Here is a 22078-nt window from a genome sequence, read left to right as displayed (position 1 = left end):
TGAGCTCCCACATCCGGCATTTTACAGGGCTGTGTCACGACGCACCATGTTGTTGTTTTTCTTGGTTCCCAGCAGCTATTTTGAACTATTACTCACAAGTTTACTTTTAAACATGGCAAGGAAACGATCATTAGTAATAATTTCTGCCGACCCCACTCTCAATATTTTCACTCTTTTCCCTGCTGTGATGAACTGGTTGCACCTGTTTGGATCTGATGCTGTTCCTACTGTTTCCCTCCAGCCACACACTGCTGAGTCCAGACAAAATGCCCTGGCAGCCTCTTTTTGTTCAAGCTGAACTCAAAGGCTTCTTTTTGGATCAGCATCAAGAGCAACATTTAGAGGGACTTTTTTTTTTTTTCGTCCACATCAGCCAAATCACCTGCTGGCTGGATCCCGTCAGGCTGTACTGAATGTTTGCCCACGAAGCTGATTATATTTTTTTTTACCAAAATACTTTTAATTACGGGATAAAGCAGCTTGACCTCTGACCCAGTGCTGTTCATCCTTCTTAATATCACGTGGATACATGTATGAAAACACCCACACGCACACACTCGTCCGTGTGTATGTATATATATTTCAGTTCTCTTTCACGTGCTGTGATGGATGGACTTGGATGGTCTCCATCTGCATCTCGTGCCAGACGTGTCCAGTGTCACTGCAGCTCTCAGTCATGCAAGAAAAGTCCACCTGCAGCAGAACGTCAAGGTTCCAGGCTGCTGCGGTCGTGTTGTCCATCACCTGAAAAGGTCACAGTCACCGTGATGCAGAAACCCGCCTTGCAAAATAAAGTGAAAAAATAACACGTATAGAAACGCATTAATGATGAATCACGCAGCTGTCAGACATAAAGGGCGTGTGTGTGTGTGTGTGTGTGTGAGAGAGAGGGGGGGGGGGGGGGTAGGGGGGGTGAAGGATGGGGGGGACAGATTTTTTTTTTTTTTTTTTTTGCAGAGCTCAACATTATTTCGCGCACAATCGGACGCCGTGCGCAGGCGCCTGCATGTGTGCGCCTTCTGCCGCGCCCTGCCTGCCTGCCTGCCTGCCGCGCGTAAAAAGCGCCGCGTTACGTCGGTCACTGCACACGCGCCTCGTCCTCCGGCAGCAGCGGCTCGAGCCTCCTCTCACCATCACCCCCACCACCACCACCGCCACCTCGGATACCTCCGGACTGCGGGGATGGGAGCGCAGCGGTGACACGCAGGACTCTCCGGGCGGGAAGGATGCTTGTGAGCAGCCGGGAGATGTTGAGCTTGATCGGCACCACCTGCCTCTGGCTGCCGCTGCTGGCGGAGGTGAGTAGAAGCCCTTTGCTGCTGCTGCTGCTGCTGCTGGTGGTGGTCGTGGTGGTGTCGCTTTCTGCCCCTCAATTCCTTTATCTATTTTTTTTCTTTTTAAATTCCTCCAGATCCTCTAAGGCTTGTTTTTTTTTTTTTTGTTTTTTTTTTTTTTTAATTAAAGAAGCAACTTAATTAGGTTTTAATCAGATCGACCGATGCGCGCGTGCCGTAATCCGGAGCCGTGCACCCTGAATGACTCGTGTGTTGTTTTTGATGCTTAACAATAAAACGCGGCCATCATCTCATCCAGGTCCGTGTTCGACAAAGCGGGCGGCCATCAAACGCCCGTAATCTGCCTTTTATCTTATTAAAACACTGCTTAGGGAGTGTAGTCCAATTATCGGACACAGCATGACACCCAAAGGTCTCTACACCCCTTCCCTTCCCCCCATACCTCCACCCTCAACTCCCTCCCTCCCTCATCATATCATGAGAGGAACCAGTCGGAGGTTCCTCCGGCCTGGTGGAATCCCAGTGTGTGTCTGCCCGTCACTGTCAGTCAGCCAGAGCAGTTTGTTGTGGATGGGTGGAAGGAGCCTCAGCTGGAGACCTTCCTCCACCACCTCCACCACCGCTCAGAAGAAATCAGCCTCCTTCCCTGCTGGTGTCGTGTCACAGCAATTGAGTTTCAGTGTCAGTCCAGGTTTTTTAGTCTGAGCCAGTAACAGCAGAGGGAAGCTGTGCACGAGCTTCCAACACCGCCAGGTTCAACTGTGAGAGCAGATCAGTTTTCATCTGCAGTGAGATGGACACAGTCTGCACATTTTATGCCTCCAGATCATATTTCTTTTTTTTTTTTTTTTTGGACAGCTTTGTTGCAGAAGGCGTCGATGCAGCCGCCCCCATCAAGGTCCTTCGGTCAGTTTAACACATAATCAATGGAACAGAGGCGTTAACGTTGATTTAATGTGCAGAGGAAAGCAGCTCATCATTTTGAACGGCAGAACAGGCTTTTGGCCGCACAGGTGATATCGCGGCTCCTGCGTGTGAGAAGAATGTATGATTAAGAAGATGTTGCCTGGAACTCTTGCACATCCATCCTCAAGTGTTTTCAGACCAATCAGTGAAGGAAATGATTGTACTGGAAAAATAAACAGAGGAAGATGGCAACAATGATAGCAGTGAAGAAACAAAAGCAAGGACATAAAACTAACCTAAAGAGAACTGTTTTAACTTTGAGTTTCTGGCCCAGTCCCACTCGTCACTTCCACCTCTCGGCACTGATTCTCAGGAGCCACCCAACCTCACTGACATCATCCAATCAAAACCTCAGTAAGCATCACCTGATCGAAAGATCACTGAACATCACCTCGTGAGAACTCCACAGAATTCAGAAAAAAAGTGCTGAAATCTCTCAGACGAAGATTTAAAGTTGTGTCTGGACTGTGAAGCTGCTGGGTTTGAGACAGCCTGCTGTAGCGTCAGCTGGCGGGACAGCTTGATGAAAATACACCTGGGCTGGACTTGCTGCTGTTTAGAGTGCCGTGATTGGCTGAGAGTGAGCTTCACTCTGAACAACAAAAAAAAAAAAAAAACAACAACCTGAACAGACAGACAGAGCAGAGCAGCTTCCATCCTGCAGCAGCTCCTGGATCCCAGTTGTGTATTTGGGATGCATTCCATCAGGCTGTGTCTGCTCACGTGCACGTGCGCTGAGTGCGCGTGCCCCGCGCCGGGACGCAGCTGCGAGAGCGGCGGCGCAGATTAACGCAGCGATGTCGGCGTGTGATTGACACGAGTGGAGGAACCAGCGGGTCACATGATCCCTCGCTAACGTCATTAGTCTGAGGTGAACCTGTGTGTGACTGTACCGCAGTCTGTGTGTGTGTGTGTGTGTGTGTTTGTGTGTACACTACTGTCCTCCTTGAGAAGTGCCTGCTGTGCAGAGAGGTGTGACCTGATTTCTGAAAACGACACCGACACTCAGATCAGAGGAGCTCTCTACGCTGCCTGTACACCCGTGTGTGTCTCAGTGTGTGTGTCTGTGTGATGTTTACACACTCTGCTCTCACACCTGGGCGGCTTCACGTCATGTTTTGGTTTTTAGAAAAACAAAAGAGAGCTGACATGATGCTGGTGTCAGTGCTGAGGAAGGGGAGGAGCTCCTTGGCCAAGGTGACTGCACCATCAGTGAGTCCAGTCGCTGTTTCACCGGCCGGAAAGTCTTTGTTGCATCATTGGCAGCTCAGCACCGGACGGTTTATCTGGATGTGGCTGCAGCAATCAAATGTGAAAAATGTGTTCTTTTCTCAGAGGGAAGTGAAATGATACCTGTGACATGTTGGATGTCTGATAGCAGGTGCTTTAGCTGCGCAGCCTCACTGTCACCATACCAAAGATGTTTGATTTTTCATTGGGTTTCCTTCAAACCTTACGATGCCTTGAAATTGTGCGGCTCGCCTGTGGTGACTGTGTCGGTTGCAGTAGATTGTTGTTGTTTTTGAAAAATTTGTCTAAAATTTCAAGCAAAAACTTCTCACACAGATTGAGACAAATGCTTTTAAAGATGATTGGAGGGTGAATTTGCATGTGCAAAATTTCAAACTTTTTGTGTTTGTAGCTTTTTTCATTTTGTGGGATTTCCAGCTGAACTGTTTTTCATCTCAGTCTGACTTCTGTAGAAATTACAGCACTCGTTCCTCTGACGTCTTCATCCCCCCATTCTCTCTCCACCTCCTCCACCTCCTCTATCCTCTCCATCTTCTCCATCCTCTCCATCTTCTCCAGCCGCTCCTTCCTGTCCTTCTTCTCCATTCTCTCAATCCTTTTCTTCTTCTCCATCCTCTCCATCTCTTTCAGCCATCCTCTCATCTCTCCATCCTCTCCTTCCTCTCCTTCTTCTCAATTCTCTCCATAAATGCCTCACTCCTGCAGCTCTGTTTCTGTCTTCTCCTCAGTGCTGCCGTTTCTAAACCAGACACCATCTAAATATCAACATGTTTGAAGGGGTTAATGAAGATGTTTGTCTGATCATTTACAGTAAAACCTGCCGGCGGATGATTTAGATTCTCTGCTAATTTTAGCCGACATACACGGAAGCTTTTGTTTCCTGCTCCGTTTTTTATTTATTTATTTTTTAAAATCCATTTCGCTTGGTGTAATCAACCTTACTGGACTCTCTTTCTTTGTCACACTCAATCTCTTTCTCTCTTTTTCTCTCTTGCTGCAGGTGGTGGCTGAGGACAGCTACTTAAATGAGGTGCAGAACTCTGGTAAGTGGGAGGTTATGCTCCTGTCAGCGCCCAGCCATAAATCAAGCGTCCCTCCATTCCTCCATCCCTCCATCCCTCCGTCCTGCTCTCCTTCCCTGCTTTAACCCACATTCTGATTCACACCTCCTCCTCCTCCTCTACTTCCTCCTCCCCCTTGTCCTACACCTCCTTCTCCTTCTCCTTCTCCTCCTCCCCCTCCTTCTTCTCCTCCGCCGTCTCTAATCCAGCCTGCGTTTTACCTCCTCTCCTCCTCCCTCAGGCCCGGATTTCATTTTCATTTTCTTCCTTCTTTTCTCCCCCTGCTGACTGGGGAGAAGGACGAGGCTCTGGTGGGGGGTGGGGCGCGGAGCTCCTCCTGTTTTTTTGAGCTCGGTGCCAAATGAGCCGCAGCTTTGCGGATGCTGGAGAGTGAATGTGATGTGCGAAAGACGCTGACGCAAGAAACTCCTCAGATCGGGCGGCCAGAGACGCCTCCTGGGTCCTGGAACTCCGCAGGGAATGCCGATCTGGAGATGCAAAATTGATTTTTAATGATCAAACATAGGAGTAGCTGTGCTAATGTTTTCCCCCTCCACCTCTCTTTCACGGAGTCAGTGTGAAATCACACCGCTGAATGCACTGTAAGGTGTGTTGTGCAGACAAAGCCAAACAGCAAACCCCCAATGCAGCCCCAACGCGGCGAGCCTCCGAGTGTGAACCGTGTCAAATAGTCATTGTGGCTGGGAAATGGATTATGGGAGATGGGATGTTCCCATGGTGATGGGAAGAGAAGCGCTGTGGTGGCAGCGTGGAGCGACTCTGTGTGTGAGCGGCTACGGCACCAAGGCCCAGCAAGAATAGCCGGGATCATAAATGGGCACAGGGAAGACCTGTGCAGTTATGCAATTCCTTTTTTTCTTCCCTCATCAAAATTTCATCAAGCTGCGTATCAAACTTTCATCACCATCATACTGAGTCACACAGCTGTTTATTTTTAGGTCACGGCCATCATCACAAATGCAGGAGACAAGACAACAACATGTGTTAGGAAAAAAACTAAACAACGTGTGTTAGAATTAAGGCTGCCAACCATTTTTTTTTTTAATCGAGGTTAACCGCAATTAGTCGCAGTTTGATTTGCATGTTTATAATTCTGCTATTTTGCTTTTCAAGACAATTTATATGTCCATATTAATGTAAATCAAGTATTACCCACATGTCTTATTTGGGAACCAAATGAACACAAAGAAAAGATTTTGTTTTTGATCTTATGTCATATTTTATTATATTTCGTTCCAAAATCGAAAAAAATCTCCCGCTCACTGCTCGACTCTTCCTTTGGTTTTTATTGCAACGTTTCGATCAAAAGACCTTCATCAGGCATCACATGTGGTGCCTGATGAAACAATGAATGAATCACATGTGATACCTTCATCAGGCAGCAGTCGATCAGTGTGCGGGAGCCTTTTTCCGATTTTGGTCTTACTCAGGGGTGGCACCCCTTCTCCGACGCACCTCTCTCTTTGGGAGTGCTGAGAATTTTCTTGGAATTTGGATTGTATTTCTTTCAAAACAATGAATCTTGAGCCACTTATTACAAATGCATTTCATTTGAGGACTTGACTGCTTGTGAATTGAAGGGACAAAAGGCTTTTGATTAAAATGTGATCAAAATAATTAGCACGTTATGCCTTTTATTTAATCTCATGACAGCCCTAGCTGGAATTGAGATGAATCAGGATGAACTGAACTATGAGGGATCAAACCAGTTGGAACCAAGAACCGGTTCTTGCGGAGGCGGCTAGACGACACTTCCGCTCTGACCCAGTTGCTACAGCAACCTGTCAGATCCCATTTGGACACTTGCTACACTTCGAACAGTGTGGACATTCAGCCCTAAAAATCGGATTCGAGAAGGAACCTGATTTGAATCAGATTCGCCTGCAGTCTGAATACAGCCATAAATTGCGCCAATGCCACTTAAAAGTAAACAACACAAACTACAATCACGATAACTACAACACAAATTATGACAGTGAGCACATTGCTTCACTGATGCCAAAACAAAGACAAATGGAGCACCCTTAAAGGTGTGTATATTATATTTGCAAACACCTGTCAGTCCTCAGTCATCTGTGGGACTGACGGGCACTATGACCAAGGGCTCCATGTTGAAGCCGAACTCATTGTCACAGGGATTGAAGTAGGGGAAGAGCTCCTCCCTAAAGTGGCAGTCTGTGAAGCTGTAGATCAGCTCCTCCGTCTGCACGTTGTAGAAGGAGACTTTGGACCCGTGGTAATCCACAAACACGCCCACCAGCTCCACCTTCCCAATGTGCACCGGCACGTCAGGGCAGCCGTAGGCCTCAAACCTGTTCATCAGGAACCAGATGGCCCACAGGCCGGTGCTGGTGCTCCGTGTCAGCGTTTCTCTGGTCTGGATGGAGGCGGTGGCGACGCCCAAACACCACTCCGTCTTGTGGCCCACAAACACCTGGAAGTAGAACCTCTGGCTGGAGAAGCCCCGTGTCCCCAGGACGGCCAGATGCTCGGTGAACATGCTGGGCTTCGGCACCTGGGCAGTTATCAGGCTCAGGCCGTACTTCACCTGCTTCCTGTCCTCGGACACCAGGAGCAGTGGGTGGGCCGTGTCGGGGTCCAATAGGACCTCCTCCTGGTACTGCAGGAGGTCCTGCAGCGGGGTCACAACTTGCCACTCGCCGCCCGTGCTCCACACCACCTCCATGTCCCTGCTCATGGAACCCACCAGCTCCTGTATCTTGGTCATTGCAGTCTTTACAGACATGTGCACATCCTGGGTCAGCGTGCTCCTGCTCATCACCTGCAGGTCTTCGGTGAGCGGCAGGGCCACATCATCCTGCAGAAGCAGCAGCAGCTGGTCCTTGGTGTTTTTCAGCTCCTGCATTTTCTCCACGGTGCTACTTAACTGGACGATCTCCTTCTCTATGCTGACCATCATCTTATCTGACCAGCTCTCATCAGCTTTCTGCTTCTCCTGCGTCACCTTCTCCAGCCAGTCTCGGACCCCCAGCAGCTCGGACAGCAGCTTCCCAAAGCTTCCTGCAAACTTGCCCAGCATGTCCCTCGTGTCCGCCCGGTTCTGGGTCACCGCCTCCTTCAGGGCCCCGACCTTCTCCCTCCGCTTGTCCATCATCATCAGTGCTCTGGCCTCCATGTGCACCATCACAGAGCGCTTCTCCTGGCACGCTTTCTCCACCGGGACAAAGTGGTGTCCGGCGTGGCGGCCGGCGGCGCACGTGTCGCACAGCAGTTGGCCGTCGTCCCTGCAGAAGTGGAGGCGGAGCCTGTGGTGCTCCTGGCAGACCCGGACTACCAGGTTCTCCAGCGGCGCCACCAACGTGTGGGCCCTCAGAGTGCCATCTGTCTCGTGAGCCTCCAGGTGGGCGTGGCAGTACGACCTCTGACACTGCACGCAGGACATGAAGGCGTCCTGGGTGTCGCCGGGGCAGACGTCGCAGCGCACGTTGTGGCTGCCGCCTACGGCCGCCGCCTCCACCGCCACCGCCGCCACCGCCACCGGCCTGGCGTGGATCTCCGGTAGCTGCTGAAGCTGGAACTGCGTCACGACCTCCAAGATGAAGGTGTTGACCTTGAGGTTGGGCCGTGTTTTGAAGTGCTCCTTGCAGATGGGGCAGCGGCAGTCAGTGACGCTGTCCCAGTAGGTGCTGATGCAGTTCATGCAGAAGTTGTGTCCACACGGCGTGGAGACGGGCTGGATCAGGACATCCAGGCAGATGGAACACAGTAACTGGTCCCTCAAAAAGCTGCTGCTGTTGTTGGAAGCCATTACTGAAAAACAGAGGTAAACAAGCGGCGAAAATATCAGTTTCATAAAATATGGATAGAAAAGTCCTCTTAGCTCTGAGATGAAAGCCCCATGGCCCCTCCCACTGTTGCAGCATGTGTACTGCAGCTTTCAGCAACATCGTTTTCAATTCCATTGTTTGTGCGAAGTCGAAAGAGTTTAGACTCACAGTCTCTCCAGCCAGTCGACAAAACCTGAAACTAGTCTGACAGCGCAGAATTATTATATTATTATATATATTATAGAATAATTATTTCCTCCTTATCAGTTTTGAATCAAAACCAAACTGATTAGACTTAAATATATATTTTTAAACAACTTCCTGACATCAGTGACCTGATGATTCATTTTTCATAAGGAGCAGAATCAACAGATTGTGAATTCTTTGGAAGCACTTCAGCTCTGCTGCAGAAAAGAAGATTCATCATTCACTATTTCATTTAAAACAACAACAAAAGAAACGAGTGCAGCTCTTGGCAAATCCAGCCAGCAGGCCAGTGAACAGTTGGCAGCACTTTAGTTAAAGACAAAAAATAAAAGATTTTGGAAGGTTTCACCCGTGAAGATTTCGATCAGCTGCAGGAATCCCAGTGTTGAAATTGAGTGACTATATTAGTGATAGGAGTTACTAAACACTCTATGCACAGTTGGAAACTCCATCCAAAGTTCCAGAAACAATGGTTTCAAAGTGTCTTGTAGTAAAACTCCTGCCAGTTTTTGCCAGAAGTTTAGTTGAATTGAGTTTTGGTTTGAAATCTAAACTTCATCCAGATCCACCAGAGAATCCACTTCTTAACCCAGATACAGGATCAATATACAACCTTGGACGCATCAGATTTCTTAGTTGTCATGTTAAAAAAGAGTCAACTTACTTCCGTGGATGATGCAAAAGGAACCCGAACAAACTGAAGGAAGGCAGAGATGATTTCACTGGAAGGAATTTTACTTTCAGTTTCATCCTGCGTCATTTTCTTAAAGGGACACGTACACACAACTCTTTCTGTGTGTGTGTGTGTGTGTGTGCGTGTGTGTGCGTGTGTGTGCGTGTGTGTGTGTGTGTGTGTGTGTGTGTGTGTTACTGCAGGCTGTTTGTGGCTCTCAAACGACTGACTGTTGTGCATTATTCAGTGTTCGAGGATAGACTTCTGCTTTTCTTTGGTACTTCCTGTCTCTGACCCGCCCACACTCCTCCTATCTCTGTCTCTGTCTCTGTCTCCCTCTCACTCTGTGTGTGTGTGTGTGTGTGTGTGTGTGTGTGTGTGTGTGTGTGTGTGTGTGTGTGTGTGTGTGTGTGTGTGTGTGTGTGTGTGTGTGAGAAAGAGAGTCTGTGTGTGTGTCAGAGATTAAAGTGCTGCCGGTAACACCATCAGGTTCTTCTTGCAAATGTAACAACATGGCTGCTGTAAAAATACACAAAAAAAACAATATCTAAATTGTTTGTATTTTTGATGCAATTACAACAGATACATGGACAGTAAATAGAATAGAATAAAAATAAAATATATTCATGATCTGCCCTTAACTTTGATAAAAAAAAATATATATTTCTTTTAAAGATATAATAAACTGATTTTGATATTTTATATTTTTAAGAAAGCTGAAATTTTCTAAAATATATTTGGAATAGAGACATGTGGCTAAAATTGAAAAAGAAAATCAGGAGACAACCAAGAAAATTGTGAAATAAATTAACTTAAAATGCAATTTTTAAATAAATAAACATACTATTAAAAAAAACAAATCAGTCATGTAAAAAGAAAAATTAATTCCCATAAAAAGTCACTTTTTTTTTCTTTTGACTGTCCCTGTTTTTCTGTCACCTTCCCTTCAAACTTGCTGCCTTTGCATTTTCTCAAAGACGTGATCTCAGCTTATAATCGGAGGCTTTTAATGTGACCTGCTCCGTATTCAGTCACACTTTGAAGCCTGCAGTTCTTCTGTCGGCCGCTCTTTGTGAGAAGATTATCTGGATGTCCTCTGACGGCTGGACCTTTTCAGCCGCTCTGACGTGGATCTGCTGGGAGGGAAAAAGGCAGCAGCAGCTTCCTGCTGAGCAACTCTGAGCTCCTTCTGTGTTCGGAGGAAATACAGACATGGAGGGAAATGGAGATAAAGCTTCTCTACTTCCTCCTTCCTCCTCGACATGTCACTCGCTCTCACTCTCCTCCTGCTCTAAGCCCACACATCTCACTCTCCAACCATCCTCAGCACTGATCCACTCTCCTCCTCATCCCCTCCTCCTTCTCCTCTCTTTCTCTCTGCAGTGCCTCTCTCCTGCTCTGAGGGCTTCACAGAGTTGGGATACTACAACGGCACCGTGTCCCAGACGGACTCTGGCGCCCCCTGTCTGAAATGGACCGAGTTTCCGGACTATGTGATGCAGTACCCGGGCCGAGGGCTCGGCGACCACAGCTACTGCAGGAACCCGGACCGCGAGTCCAACCCCTGGTGCTTCTTCCGGCAGAGCTCCGGGGCCATCGGCTGGGCCTACTGCGACTGTCACCAGGGTAACAGGCACCAGGAAGTGGCTCCACCCAGGAACACTGCTCACAACTGCTATTAGAAACATCTTAACATCTGTTTTCTTCAATCCTGGACTTCAGTAGAACTTTCCACAAAACAAGAAAACAGCATAGTTTGTCCCCTGTTGGCAGCCGCCTGCTGAAACTGACTTTTTAAAAAAAAAAAAAAAAAAAATCAAACCTTCCACGTTTGGAAAACAAGGAGGTCTCAGTAGGTGGAGCCAACACCAGCCTGAGGCACCTAGGCCTATTGTGACATCACAGAGGGCATTGATATTTTGAAATGGACTAATTAAAGCCTGACCTCGCCAGAGAAATTTACTCCTGCACCTCCTCCAAAACTCAGAATTTGCAATTAGATGTTGTGGGTCAGAGAGAAAACTAAATGCTGAATTTTACAATATCAAAAATTTGAAAATATGTATTTAGCTCGTAGAGATACATTTCTGCTCCCGTTTGTTCTTTTTATTATTCCAACTAATTTGGTGACGCATAAACATGTTTCTCTGTCTCCCTCTGCTGGTGTTTTAAGGTGCTGCTCGCCTGGTGGGCAGCTCCTCCACTGGCAGCGGACGCGTAGAGGTGTACCTGAACGGCCAGTGGGGGGCGGTGTGCGACTCTCACTGGACGGACCGGGATGCCAGTGTGATCTGCAAGCAGCTGGGCCTGAGGTAGGAGCGGACAGACCGACAGAACCGGATGACGGAACCCGTCTCACGGCTCGCTCTCACCCGCCTGTGTGTGTCTTTGCCGCAGTGAAATCGGAACGGCTCTGCGCCACTCGCAGTTCGGCTCCGGCTCCGGCATCTTCCACTACGAGCGGCTGGGTTGCCGTGGCGACGAGGACAGTCTGAGGGAGTGCCGGAGCAGGACGTTCGTCACCGGAGACTGTAGCCATGGCAACGAGGCGGCGGTGGTGTGCGCCCCGCCCGAAGGTCGGTGTGACTTTAGCACAACCTGAACTGGCGCGCAGTGTTGTCTAAAAGTCGCCAGGAGTGACGTCATCTGCATAATTGCTCGTGTTCATGTCCTTGTGATGGACGCTGTGGGGCTGAATGACAGAGGAATAACGTGGCGAGAGACAAATAAATATTAGAACTGCAACTATTAGAACTACAACTTAACTTCCGAGATACAGGAAAGACTACTTCTTCTTTTTTTTTATTTTTTATTTTTTTTCAGATTTTGATTTTTAATCTTTATGACTTTATGGTCCACGTAGGTGCCGACAAGTGACAAGTATAAGTACCATATGAGCTAACAGAACCATAGCAAATAAGAAGAAAGCTACCATTTTAACCAGAATAAATACGCTACATTTGAGTATTTTTTTTTGCAGGCACGGCAGTATGATACATGAGCAGGTCAGAAGATCGGTACGTGGTTTCACGTACGAGTTGCCAAAAGTCTCCAAGAGCATCGCAGGAAAAGTTGCTAGATTTGTCACTACTTTTCTTTTCTTTTCAGAAAAAAAGTTGCTTGTGGTTTTGAATACTAGCTAAATATAGCAACAATCTACTGTAGCCCTCTACGGGTTGGAGGCCATCTTGTCCATCTGTCAGGAGCACTGACGATACTGTATATAAAGATGGGCAGATCACCGTGACATCACCCCGCTACTGAGCAAATGCTAATTCTGACGCTTAGAGGTTGGTTTCCACCAACAGTGAAGCACCGTCTGGAGCTTCTGGTCTGTGTTGAAAACAGAAGATTCCATATTTGGTTGTATGGGCGCTACCGGAGATGAGCAATGATTGGAGCGTGAGGGCAGCGTGTAACCCCCCAACACCGCCCACCAGGCGGTCAGCCGACTACTGTTGGCTCGTGTTGGCTAGCCCACAACTGTTTGGCCATTTTCAATCAAAATTCGACCAAAAAAAGACCAAATGGACATTGTTTTTTTTTGTTTTTGTCTTTTTACTAATGATTACAACCAAAAGAAATATTGTTACTATTTTGTAAAGGTTAATTTTGTGCTCCTCCCCTTATTGACAGCCAGGTGTTTTTAGTCTTTTTACAACCAACTCTGGTGGCCCCTGCTGGCCAAATGACAGTTGTGCATGTTTTTTGTACTTTGGCATTGGTCTCTTTTTGAAACCAGAAGTTCTGCTCATCTTTTTACGCACTCTGCGGTCAGGAGTCTGACACCAGGTGTGTTTCCTCCTTTGTGTCTCAGGCAGCGGCCCTCCGCTGCGATTGGTCGGCGGCGAGGAAGACTTTGAGGGCCGCGTGGAAGTGTTTCACGCAGGAAGGTGGGGCTCCGTCTGCGACGACCAATGGGACGACAGGGATGCTGAGGTGGTGTGCCGGCAGCTGGGCTTCGGGTATGAGAAGTTTTGTCCCTGTGTGTGTGTGTGTGTGTGTGTGTGTGTGTGTGTGTGTGTGTGTTGTGTGTGTATTTTCCAAACTTACAATTCAAAATGTGAAGTGCACACACACACTGTAGATACAACCTCACAGTGTTTTCATTATCTGGCCAAGATAGCTAGCTACAACACAATCCTCTGTCCCACTGTCTGTGTTTGTGTCTTCTATGAATTTATTAGCTACTGAAATGGAAAGTGACTTGTTACTGCCACCCTCAGGACTTTAATACAGCCAGTTTCATTTTGTGAAAAGATCAAAAAGTGACTTTGTTGAAGAAACAGCAGTCAGTAATGCGAAGCTAAAGTCAGTACTTGAAAACCACACGCAAGTCAAAGAAGACTGAAAACTGCAGGTGGTGGCACTGAGCTTGATGCCCCCAGTTCCCTGTTAGGTTCTTCCCTGTTAGGTTCTTCCCTGTTAGGTTCCTCCCTATTAGGTTCCTCTCTATTAGGTTCTTCCCTGTTAGGTTCTTCCCTGTTAGGTTCCTCCCTGTTAGGTTCTTCCCTGTTAGGTTCTTCCCTGTTAGGTTCTTCCCTGTTAGGTTCCTCCCCGTTAGGTTCCTCCCCATTAGGATCCTCCCTCTTTGGTTCCCCGCCTTGGTTCCCCTCTTTGGTTCCCCTACTGACGAGCTGCGACACTGATGACAACTTTGAGTGACAAACAGCGGAGATGTCTTTTTCGCGTGTGCGAGGACGAAAGTGCCTCCATCTCCCGCACGAGGCTTCTACTGACGTCCCGCTGTCTGTGTTTGTGTCTGTAAATATTAGACGCACATGTTCGCTCACAGGCGTAGAGAAGCCGTGAAGCGCTGCAGGTTCCCTCCCAGCGGTGCCGTCTTTGTCTTTCTTCATCTTCCTTAAAGGTGTCAAACACGGTTGTCATATTTTATTTTCCTGCCTCGTGTGCCTGCCACTCAAATGTGATATTGCTAGATGTCAAATGTGAAATGCTGTGTGACGTCTGAGCCGGCTGCAGCTACAAACGACATCTGATTGGACAAACTCACGTAACAGGCTCCATCAGTTTAGAAGGTAAATGTCTTAATGGCAGAAGATAAACTGACGGGTTTTGTGTGTATGTGCGTGTATGTGTGTGTGCTGCAGGGGCGTGGCCAAAGCCTGGTCCTGGGCCCACTTTGGTCAAGGTTCCGGTCCGATCCTGCTGGATGCTGTGAGGTGCTCAGGAAACGAACTGTCCATGGATCAGTGTCCTCACGGCCAGTGGGAGCAGCACAACTGTGACCACATGGAGGACGCCGGGGTCTCCTGCAGCCCTTATACAGGTGCACACACACACACACACACCCACACACACACACACACACACAGGTTTACCACAAACTGCCGTTTACATCCCTCAAATACCCTCAAACCATGATGTGAAGAAGCTGCTGGACACAAACAGGAAGTCCTGTTTGTGTCCAGCAGAAACAGGAAGCTGGACAGCGACAATGTTGAAGACAAGTACGAGCAGAGTTTTGTGCGGTAAACGACTTGGTGCCCCCTCTCTTTCAGACGGGGTGGTGCGTCTGGTGGGCGGAGACAGTCCCTGGGAGGGCAGGGTGGAGGTCTTCCACAACGGAGACTGGGGGACAGTGTGCGACGACCACTGGTCCCAGCAGCACGCACAGGTGGTCTGCAGGCAGCTGGGCTACAGGTACGCACAGGTACACTCAGGTACACACAGGAACACTCAGGTATGTATGTATGTATGTATGTATATATGAGAACAGAAGGATGCATTTTTTTTAAATGATCCTAGAGGAATTGAGTTTTCATCAGTAGCCGAGTCGCAGATTTATTTGAGCTGAATTCTTGCGGCTGAATTCTTGCTGTGCACTTGCTGCCCTCAGGGGTCAAGCCGAGGTCGTCCTGGATGGGACCTTTGGCGAGGGCGTCGGCCTAATTCTATTGGACGACGTGCGCTGCGAGGGCTCCGAGACCTCCCTGCTGGACTGTGAACACGGAATCTGGGGGCGGACTGACTGCTCTCATGGCGAGGACGTGGGCGTTCGCTGCAGGGGCCAATCAAGGCAGGAGACCAACGACGTGCCGGTTATAGCGCCGTCTACAGGTTGGACATGAGGCCTGCATGCCGCCTAAAAGACAAAAAGAGCTAAAAAGAGAAAAACTTGTGATAGAGTTGTAAAAAATAGATGTATTGTCCAAACAATGAATGAAGATGCCACTCTGATCTATTTTATTAGAACTCCACCCATTTATTATTAATTTGAATAAAAAAAAAATACACAATGTAATTCAACTAACACTATTCTGAATTCAAACTACGAGAAGGAAGCCAAACAATTTTACTTTTCATTGATTATTGGATTTCTTTTTCAGAAAAAAGATAATAGAGTCCTAGAAGGTTCTGGTTAAAAGAAAAATAGCCTAATGTTAAAAATGATTGTGGCTTGTTGACTTAGCATGTCACATTTTACATGCAAAAAACTAAATTACCTTTTTCTGTTATTATTTTGTTACACAAAATTTGTTTTTGCCACTGAAGTGTTTTCCTCTTGCATTTCTGTACCATATTGCTCCATTTCTCACACCTTTATTTTTATCCTGGACTGGAAGTGGAGCAGCCCCAGCTCATAATTAATTATTGAAAAAAACCTCTGGAGATGTCCAGAAATAAGGATGGAAAGTGGAGCAGGCAGATGAAGAGATGCGTCTCTGCCACTGACAGGTTGAAGACGTTGACTGATGACATTTGTTTAGTATCTAAATTTGATGTCTTAGAACTGGAAAAACTGGAAAACTGCAGCAGCAGCAACTGGCAGATAGATGGCGTGCAGTTGTGCTGCAGTGCAGCTGTTTTACTGGGACTGTGATTCACTTTCTGTGGACCAGCTGAGTTGTTCTGCACCGCTGCTCACATTCAGTACTGAAGTTGAAGTACGGATACTTGTGTAAAAGTAATAAGTAGTAAAAGTACTGAATACACTTGCAAAATGAAAATGAAGTGAAGTAAGAACACCTGAAGAATCGACAAAGTATTTGTACTTTACGTTACTCACCACCTCTGCCGCTGCAGTCCGTGCCCTCAGCCTACATGTCACATGTTGACAGCAGACAGAATGAAGAGGGTTGTCTGGTCTCCCGGCTCTCCGCTGGGTCCTGGTCCTCCTGTCAACATGCCACTAATTAGAATGTGAACACAGTGAAGGTGGCGGCAGGAGTCCGGTGGACGTTTCTAGATGCTCCTGGCTTGAATAAGAATCATCATTCTATTCATGTGTTTTCCCCTCCCCTGTCAGGTCCCCTGGTGCGCCTGGTGGGTGGCGGCAGCAGGAAGGAGGGGCGGGTGGAGGTCTACCTGCACGGAGACTGGGGAAGCATCTGCGACTCGGGCTGGAACGACCTGAACGCAGCTGTGGTGTGCAGACAGCTGGGACACAGGTCAGTGAGGAGTTGGGACTTTCTCTCTTTGAACTGGTGGAGGCGCTGTAGGTCCATCAAATCCAGAACCTCCAGACACACAAACACTCCCACATGCTATACCTACATTAGATAAAGGCTAACCTGCCAACCCCTCTGCACATGAGCACCTTTATGTGCCGCACTTTAAATCCTGCATGTTAAACAGTTGCATTTTAAATTATTATATTTGACTAAACTTAATTTAATTTAATTTAATTTAATTTTGTACCCAAGGAGTTGAAAACGGAATGTCATTGTTCTGGAATTACAATGACAATACAGACTTTCAATTTCAATTTCAATTTCAAGTCAATTTCAATTTTCAATTCAATTCAACACACAAGTCAAACTTCTCCTTTAAAGTCCTGCCAAGTTGGTCTCCTTCCTCCCCGCAGCGGCGCAGCGCTGGCAGCCAGAGGCTTCGGTCAGGGCAAAGGGCCCGTCCACCTGGACCAGGTGAGGTGCACCGGAAAGGAGGAGTTCCTGGGCGAGTGTCCGTCCCTGGGCCTCAGCGTCCAGGGCTGCAGGCAGCGCCAGGACGCCGGGGTCAGGTGTGACGTCACGCCGCCGCCGAGGGAATCGGCCGCGGGGGCGGAGCCTCGGGGGAGGAGCTGCGGCCTGAGGAAGCTGGTGGAGGGAGACGGCAAGAGGAGGAGGAGCCAGGGAGAGGAGAGCCTGCTCAGGTAGGTCCGGCTGTCACAGCTCAGGTGTGTTTCTAGAGCAGAGCAGCCAGCAGAAACAAAGACACAGAGGGAGCTGATAGGTCACTAAGAGCAGAGGGAAAGATACTTTGGAGTGGATCTTGTAAAAACAGATTAGTGAGATTTGAACTTTTGTTCTTGAAACTGCATTTTTGCGTGAGACAGATGTTGATTTTTTTCATTGGCAGACAAACGCAATAACAATATCCTGTTGTGGGCGTATTGCGTTTGATAGAAACAAATTACAGAATGATCATAACAATCCTGATAGAGGGAGAAGTAGATGTGAAATGAAGTGAACCGTGAAGAGGATGCAACTACAGTCTCATTAATATTAAGATGAATACTAAGATTAAGGTGAAGATGCCTTTTTTCTCAGTGTTAAAGATACAATGACACTGGAGTTGCTCTTCTCAGCTTCACATCCATACAAACAAACATACTACTGACACAAATTAATAATGAGGTAGATAGAAGGTGTCATGTTATGTTTACATGTTAAAAAAAAGTCAAGCTCCAGGTTCCAGCAATCGGGGAGTAGCAGTAGGGCAGCCGATGATCTACATCTGTTGTTTTTTTTTTAATTGTAAATATATATATTGATTTATTGTATATATATATTTATTTTAATAAAATAACTCTAAAGAACACGGAACAGGAGCAGCAAACTGAACATCACAAGCATTTGCTTGTGATCCTTAACTTGCACTCAAAGGATCACAAGTTTCCCTCGTTAGAAGAGAAAACAGGAAGTATCTCACCTGAGGTGTCACCTGTTCTCCAGCAGGACCTCGTGGCCCTGGCAGGTGTCGGTGTGGCTGCAGTCCCAGGCCGGTGCAGGTGGTGGCAGCAGTGGTGGCCCTCTGTGCAGCGGCACCCTGATCAGCCCCTGCTGGGCCCTGACCTCAGCCTCCTGCCTCAGCAGGTGAGACACAACCAGGAGAACCTTTGGCCTGCGGAGGTTGGTCACATGATCCTCACCTGTAGCTCCGCCTCCACCCTGCAGGTTCGGCGCCGACCCGTCCAGGTACGCGGTGCGAGTCGCGGCCTCGGAGCAGACGCTGATGCCGGAGCGTGTGGTGGTTCACCGCAAGTTCAAAGGTCAGAGCGGGGGTCACGACCTGGCTCTGCTGAAGCTGCCCAGCACCAAGGGCCAGTGTGTGAGCTTCCAGGCCGACGCCAACGCAGCCTGCCTGCCGCCCGCTGACACCGTCTCTGGCAGCAGCAGCCCGGCGTCCTGCGTGGTGGTGGTCAGCGCCGGCTGGACCGGACCAGGTGTGTGTGTGTGTGTGTGTGTGTGTGTGTGTCACCGCGGGGGTCTGCTGGAGCCTAATATCAATATACTGTCATTTATTATAATTATTAGAATATATTAGAATATATAAATATTATAATAGAATATATAAATATTATATCATATTATAAGTGCCATTATTATGAAAGCATTTTTAAAAATTCTTGACAGGCACACTTTGTGGCCCTCAGGATGAACTGACTATTTTTTTCTGAATTTGAATCTGTATTCTGAATCAAACGAACATGTTGATGTTGATCCAGTGATGGCTCCTCTCCTCCGTCTCCTCCCCCAGACTCGGTTCTGTCCTCCTGGGTCCCTTTGATGTCCTCCTGGCAGTGTAAGAAGCGGTTCGGAGACAGTTTCTCCAGTCACGGCACCCTGTGCGCCGGCAGCGCCCCCGACGGCGCCGCCCCAGGGGGCGACAGCTGCCAGGGCACCACGGGGGCGGGGCTGCTGTGCCAGGAGGAGGCGGGCCGCTGGGTCCTGGCCGGGGTTCTTGCCGGAGGTCACGGCTGCGGCGACCCCTCCTCTGCCACCCTCTACACCCGGGTCGGCCGCTTCCGGGCCTGGATCGACGAGGTCGTCGGCGCCGGGGGGCCCGGCGGGCACGCGGGGGCGAGACGGGACGGGTCGAGGCGCTGGGACGGCGAGGCGGCGAGCGAGGCGGCGAGCGAGCAGCGCGGCGACGGGAAGGATGGATCCCAGCCGGAGCACGCCGAGACTAATGACATCATCGATTTTAGCGATGCACGCCGCCCGCACGCCAAACAGCACGTGGGCATGCACGCACGGGCCGTGCACCGCCACCAGGACGTACAGACTGAGGTCTGATCCGGGCCCTGCCATTGGCTGACCACCAGTGCCATGTGACCAGAGGACGGAGAGGAACCATGCAACCAGATGCTTTCAGTCTGGATGACCGTGTGTGTGTGTGTGTGTGTGTGTGTGTGTGTGTGTGTGTGTGTGTGTGTGTGTGTGTGTGTGTGTGTGTGTTGGAGAGCAGCAGTGTGGGAAACATCTCTGGGATGGTCACACTAACATCAATAGTTTCCAGGTAAATTAGGAAACATCATAATCGTCACTGGAGTCATCATATTTCTTCTTTATTCTGGATTCTGCTCCAGTTTTCCATTCATTAGAGAAGCAGCCAGCTGTTGTTGACTCAGAGTCAAAGTGCAAAAGGTTTCAATCAACCCTGAATCCAACCTCTGCTTTCCTGCAGTGTGAAAACATGTAAATCTGTGAACCGTTGGCGTTCAAACACGTCCAAGTAAAAACCGCCTAGAAGATCCAAACAGGGAAGGGAACCGAGGTCCGGTGTGAAAGACTTTTGATTACACACATTGATAAAAGTTCTGTCATGGTGTGTAATCACCTCTATGTTGTCATAGTTGTGTTTTTGTTTCCTTCAAATCAGGAAGTCGTGTCATGTTTCTTCGGAAGCCCAGAAGGGACAAACTGCCGCGTCACAGATCAGATGAGGATCGTTTCTCTTCGACGTACTTCTTGTCACATTCTTGCAGTACGGAGTGATTTTCTTTTCATTCCCGACACATATTTTAAAAAGCAACTTGTGATATTTGCTCACCTCATTGACTCCACGGATGAGAGGGAAGTTTGGCTGAGGACCGGTTCGATTCCCAGAGGCTAGTACCGATAAATCTCACGCGCTGGACCTTTTCGTTGCATCCGTTTGTCGTCTTCCTGCACGTCGGCGTTATTCCCCAGGTTAAAAGCAACCAGCGGACTCTTAAATCTGGCAGAAACTAACGTAAAAAAACAGACAAGAAACGCTAAATAAGCAACTTACTTATCCTCTTCTGCACTTTTTCCTGCTGCAGTAACAGAATGCATCCTCTCCACATCAATGCAGCAGCTTGGCCTAGCAGACACTCAGATGATAATCAATGGATTTCGTGAGTCCTGAGATTGATTGGTTTGTTCCAAAGTGGTGGAACTTTGTGTGGAAAAGCAAAAATACATGAAAGCATGAAATACTCCAACAGGACCCTGGCGCCGTGTCCACAGCCTGCTGGACCCTGACTGGAACTTTCGATACAGGACAAGCTGATTGGTGTCGACTACCTTTTTGTACTGGTTTGTACTGGTTCTAGCTCTAGATAGATAGTGGCTGATAGATAGCTCTGGCTTTAGATGGTGTGTGTGTGTGTACTCAGTTCATCCTAGATAGACAGAAAACTTCATATCGTTCGTTCCCTCCGTGTGCCATCCCCGCCACTAGATGGCGACATTGCCTGAAATTCTCAGGGGCCCACTGTACTGGGATGAGATGGCCCCCGTCCCCCTCCCTGCCCGTGGTTCCTGTTTTTATAATACCGTCGCTCTACGTGTTTTTGGACTCTTGCTTTGATGTGCTGTGAACCATTGTGCTGTGAAAGCATCCTGTGACCTGTGACCCCCAACCACCCACCTCAATACTCCTTTAAATCCTTGATGTGGGCTCCGGCTACGCCTTCCTCCTCCTCCTCCTCCTCTTCCTCCCTCACCTCTATGAGAGTTGATGTTTTTATTACTGCTGTAGGTTGTTGTGCCATACGTTCGTCCCCGGACGATCAGAGAGGGGAGCAGCGTGAAGAGCCGAGGGTCTTCGGCTGAGCGCCCTCTGGTGTTCCTCATTGTAATGTGCTGAATCATGGTTGAGTATTAAAATCATTTACCTGATCAGGTGGTCACTCTCGTCGTCTCCTCATTAATTTATTCAACGTGTTGCCCTCAAGGAAGTCTGAAGTGAATGGGCAAGAATTTGGGAAAATAACACCAATGTTTGTCTGTAGCCTCTGAGTCCGGGTGGGAAACAAAGCGGCCTGAGTTCAGCTGCTCCCGAGCCTCAGTCACTGCTGAGTCCAGCTAATCTCCTCCATTGTCTTTGGGCGAACAAACGGATCAAAAGATGTCCTCGCCACTGGGTTTCTCCGAGAACAAATTGATTTATAATGAGCCCAAATCAGGCAACTTGTGGGAATATATTAGAATAATTGAACCTTGTAATCTTTTTCTTTTCTTGTCCGCCGCAAAAAAATATGGATAAGAAAATATTTTTCGGCATTTATCAATGCACCTACATACGAGTCAGTTGTTCACTTACTGACCTTTGAACTACAGGAAATTTGTGAGGTAAATATAAATGCACTGCATCCTCTGTAACAAACCAGATACAGAAAAGGGATTTCATTGAAAAACTTCGATATGTATTTTAATGTGAGCATTTTTGAGCTCACTCCTGGTGAAGAACAACCGAAGAGCAAAACTCCCTGTGGAGCAAGACAGCGACTCTCATCAAGGAAATCATGGGAAGCGACTTCTCGCACTTTGCAAAGTCAAAATAAGTCATTGAGATTCAGGAGGCGGCTCGCTCCTCCTGCCA

The 22078-nt window shown here is 48.2% G+C and overlaps 2 protein-coding genes across 6 annotated transcripts; one reads left to right on the top strand and one right to left on the bottom strand.

Moving 5' to 3' along the window:
* Nucleotides 1-965: 965 nt before the first annotated feature.
* LOC142893198 (neurotrypsin) lies at nt 966-21375 on the top strand. Of its 5 annotated transcripts, none has more exons than XM_076033525.1 (15): nt 966-1298; nt 4513-4555; nt 10646-10888; nt 11436-11574; nt 11660-11838; nt 13080-13227; nt 14374-14552; nt 14785-14926; nt 15123-15343; nt 16533-16674; nt 17091-17378; nt 18184-18321; nt 18403-18671; nt 18986-19656; nt 19697-21375. In XM_076033525.1, the coding sequence occupies exons 1-14, from the start codon at nt 1227-1229 to the stop codon at nt 19522-19524; spliced, it is 2742 nt and encodes a 913-aa protein (XP_075889640.1). In that variant the 5' UTR covers nt 966-1226; the 3' UTR covers nt 19525-19656; nt 19697-21375. The 5 variants fall into 5 exon arrangements, with proteins under 5 accessions (XP_075889640.1, XP_075889639.1, XP_075889636.1 ...); XM_076033524.1 differs by having other exon boundaries at nt 18181-18321; nt 18986-19652; XM_076033521.1 differs by having other exon boundaries at nt 18181-18321.
* Nucleotides 5507-9501, bottom strand: LOC142893205 (E3 ubiquitin-protein ligase TRIM21-like). The gene is made up of 2 exons (XM_076033556.1): nt 9254-9501; nt 5507-8365 (listed from the first exon to the last, which is right to left on the bottom strand). The coding sequence occupies exon 2, from the start codon at nt 8361-8363 to the stop codon at nt 6660-6662; it is 1704 nt and encodes a 567-aa protein (XP_075889671.1). The 5' UTR covers nt 8364-8365; nt 9254-9501; the 3' UTR covers nt 5507-6659.
* Nucleotides 21376-22078: the final 703 nt, after the last annotated feature.

This window comes from Nelusetta ayraudi, unplaced genomic scaffold (assembly GCF_046127955.1).
Source record: "Nelusetta ayraudi isolate G7.1 ecotype Tasmania unplaced genomic scaffold, CSIRO-AGI_Nayr_v1 ptg000042l, whole genome shotgun sequence".
Taxonomy (NCBI): Eukaryota; Metazoa; Chordata; class Actinopteri; order Tetraodontiformes; family Monacanthidae; genus Nelusetta; species Nelusetta ayraudi.
Note: the sequence above shows the minus strand (reverse complement) of the source record. Positions and strands in the feature narration are given on the sequence as shown.

What these genes read in the sequence shown, in the direction of transcription:
- LOC142893205 (XM_076033556.1), bottom strand. Translation starts at nt 8,363, where the DNA reads ATGGCTTCCAACAACAGCAGCAGCTTTTTGAGGGACCAGTTACTGTGT.
- LOC142893198 (XM_076033524.1), top strand. Translation starts at nt 1,227, where the DNA reads ATGCTTGTGAGCAGCCGGGAGATGTTGAGCTTGATCGGCACCACCTGC. An exon ending in TGCAGACAGCTGGGACACAG is followed by an intron (nt 16,675 to 17,090) that starts GTCAGTGAGGAG and finishes TCCTCCCCGCAG; the next exon opens with CGGCGCAGCGCTGGCAGCCA. An exon ending in TCAGCCTCCTGCCTCAGCAG is followed by an intron (nt 18,322 to 18,402) that starts GTGAGACACAAC and finishes TCCACCCTGCAG; the next exon opens with GTTCGGCGCCGACCCGTCCA.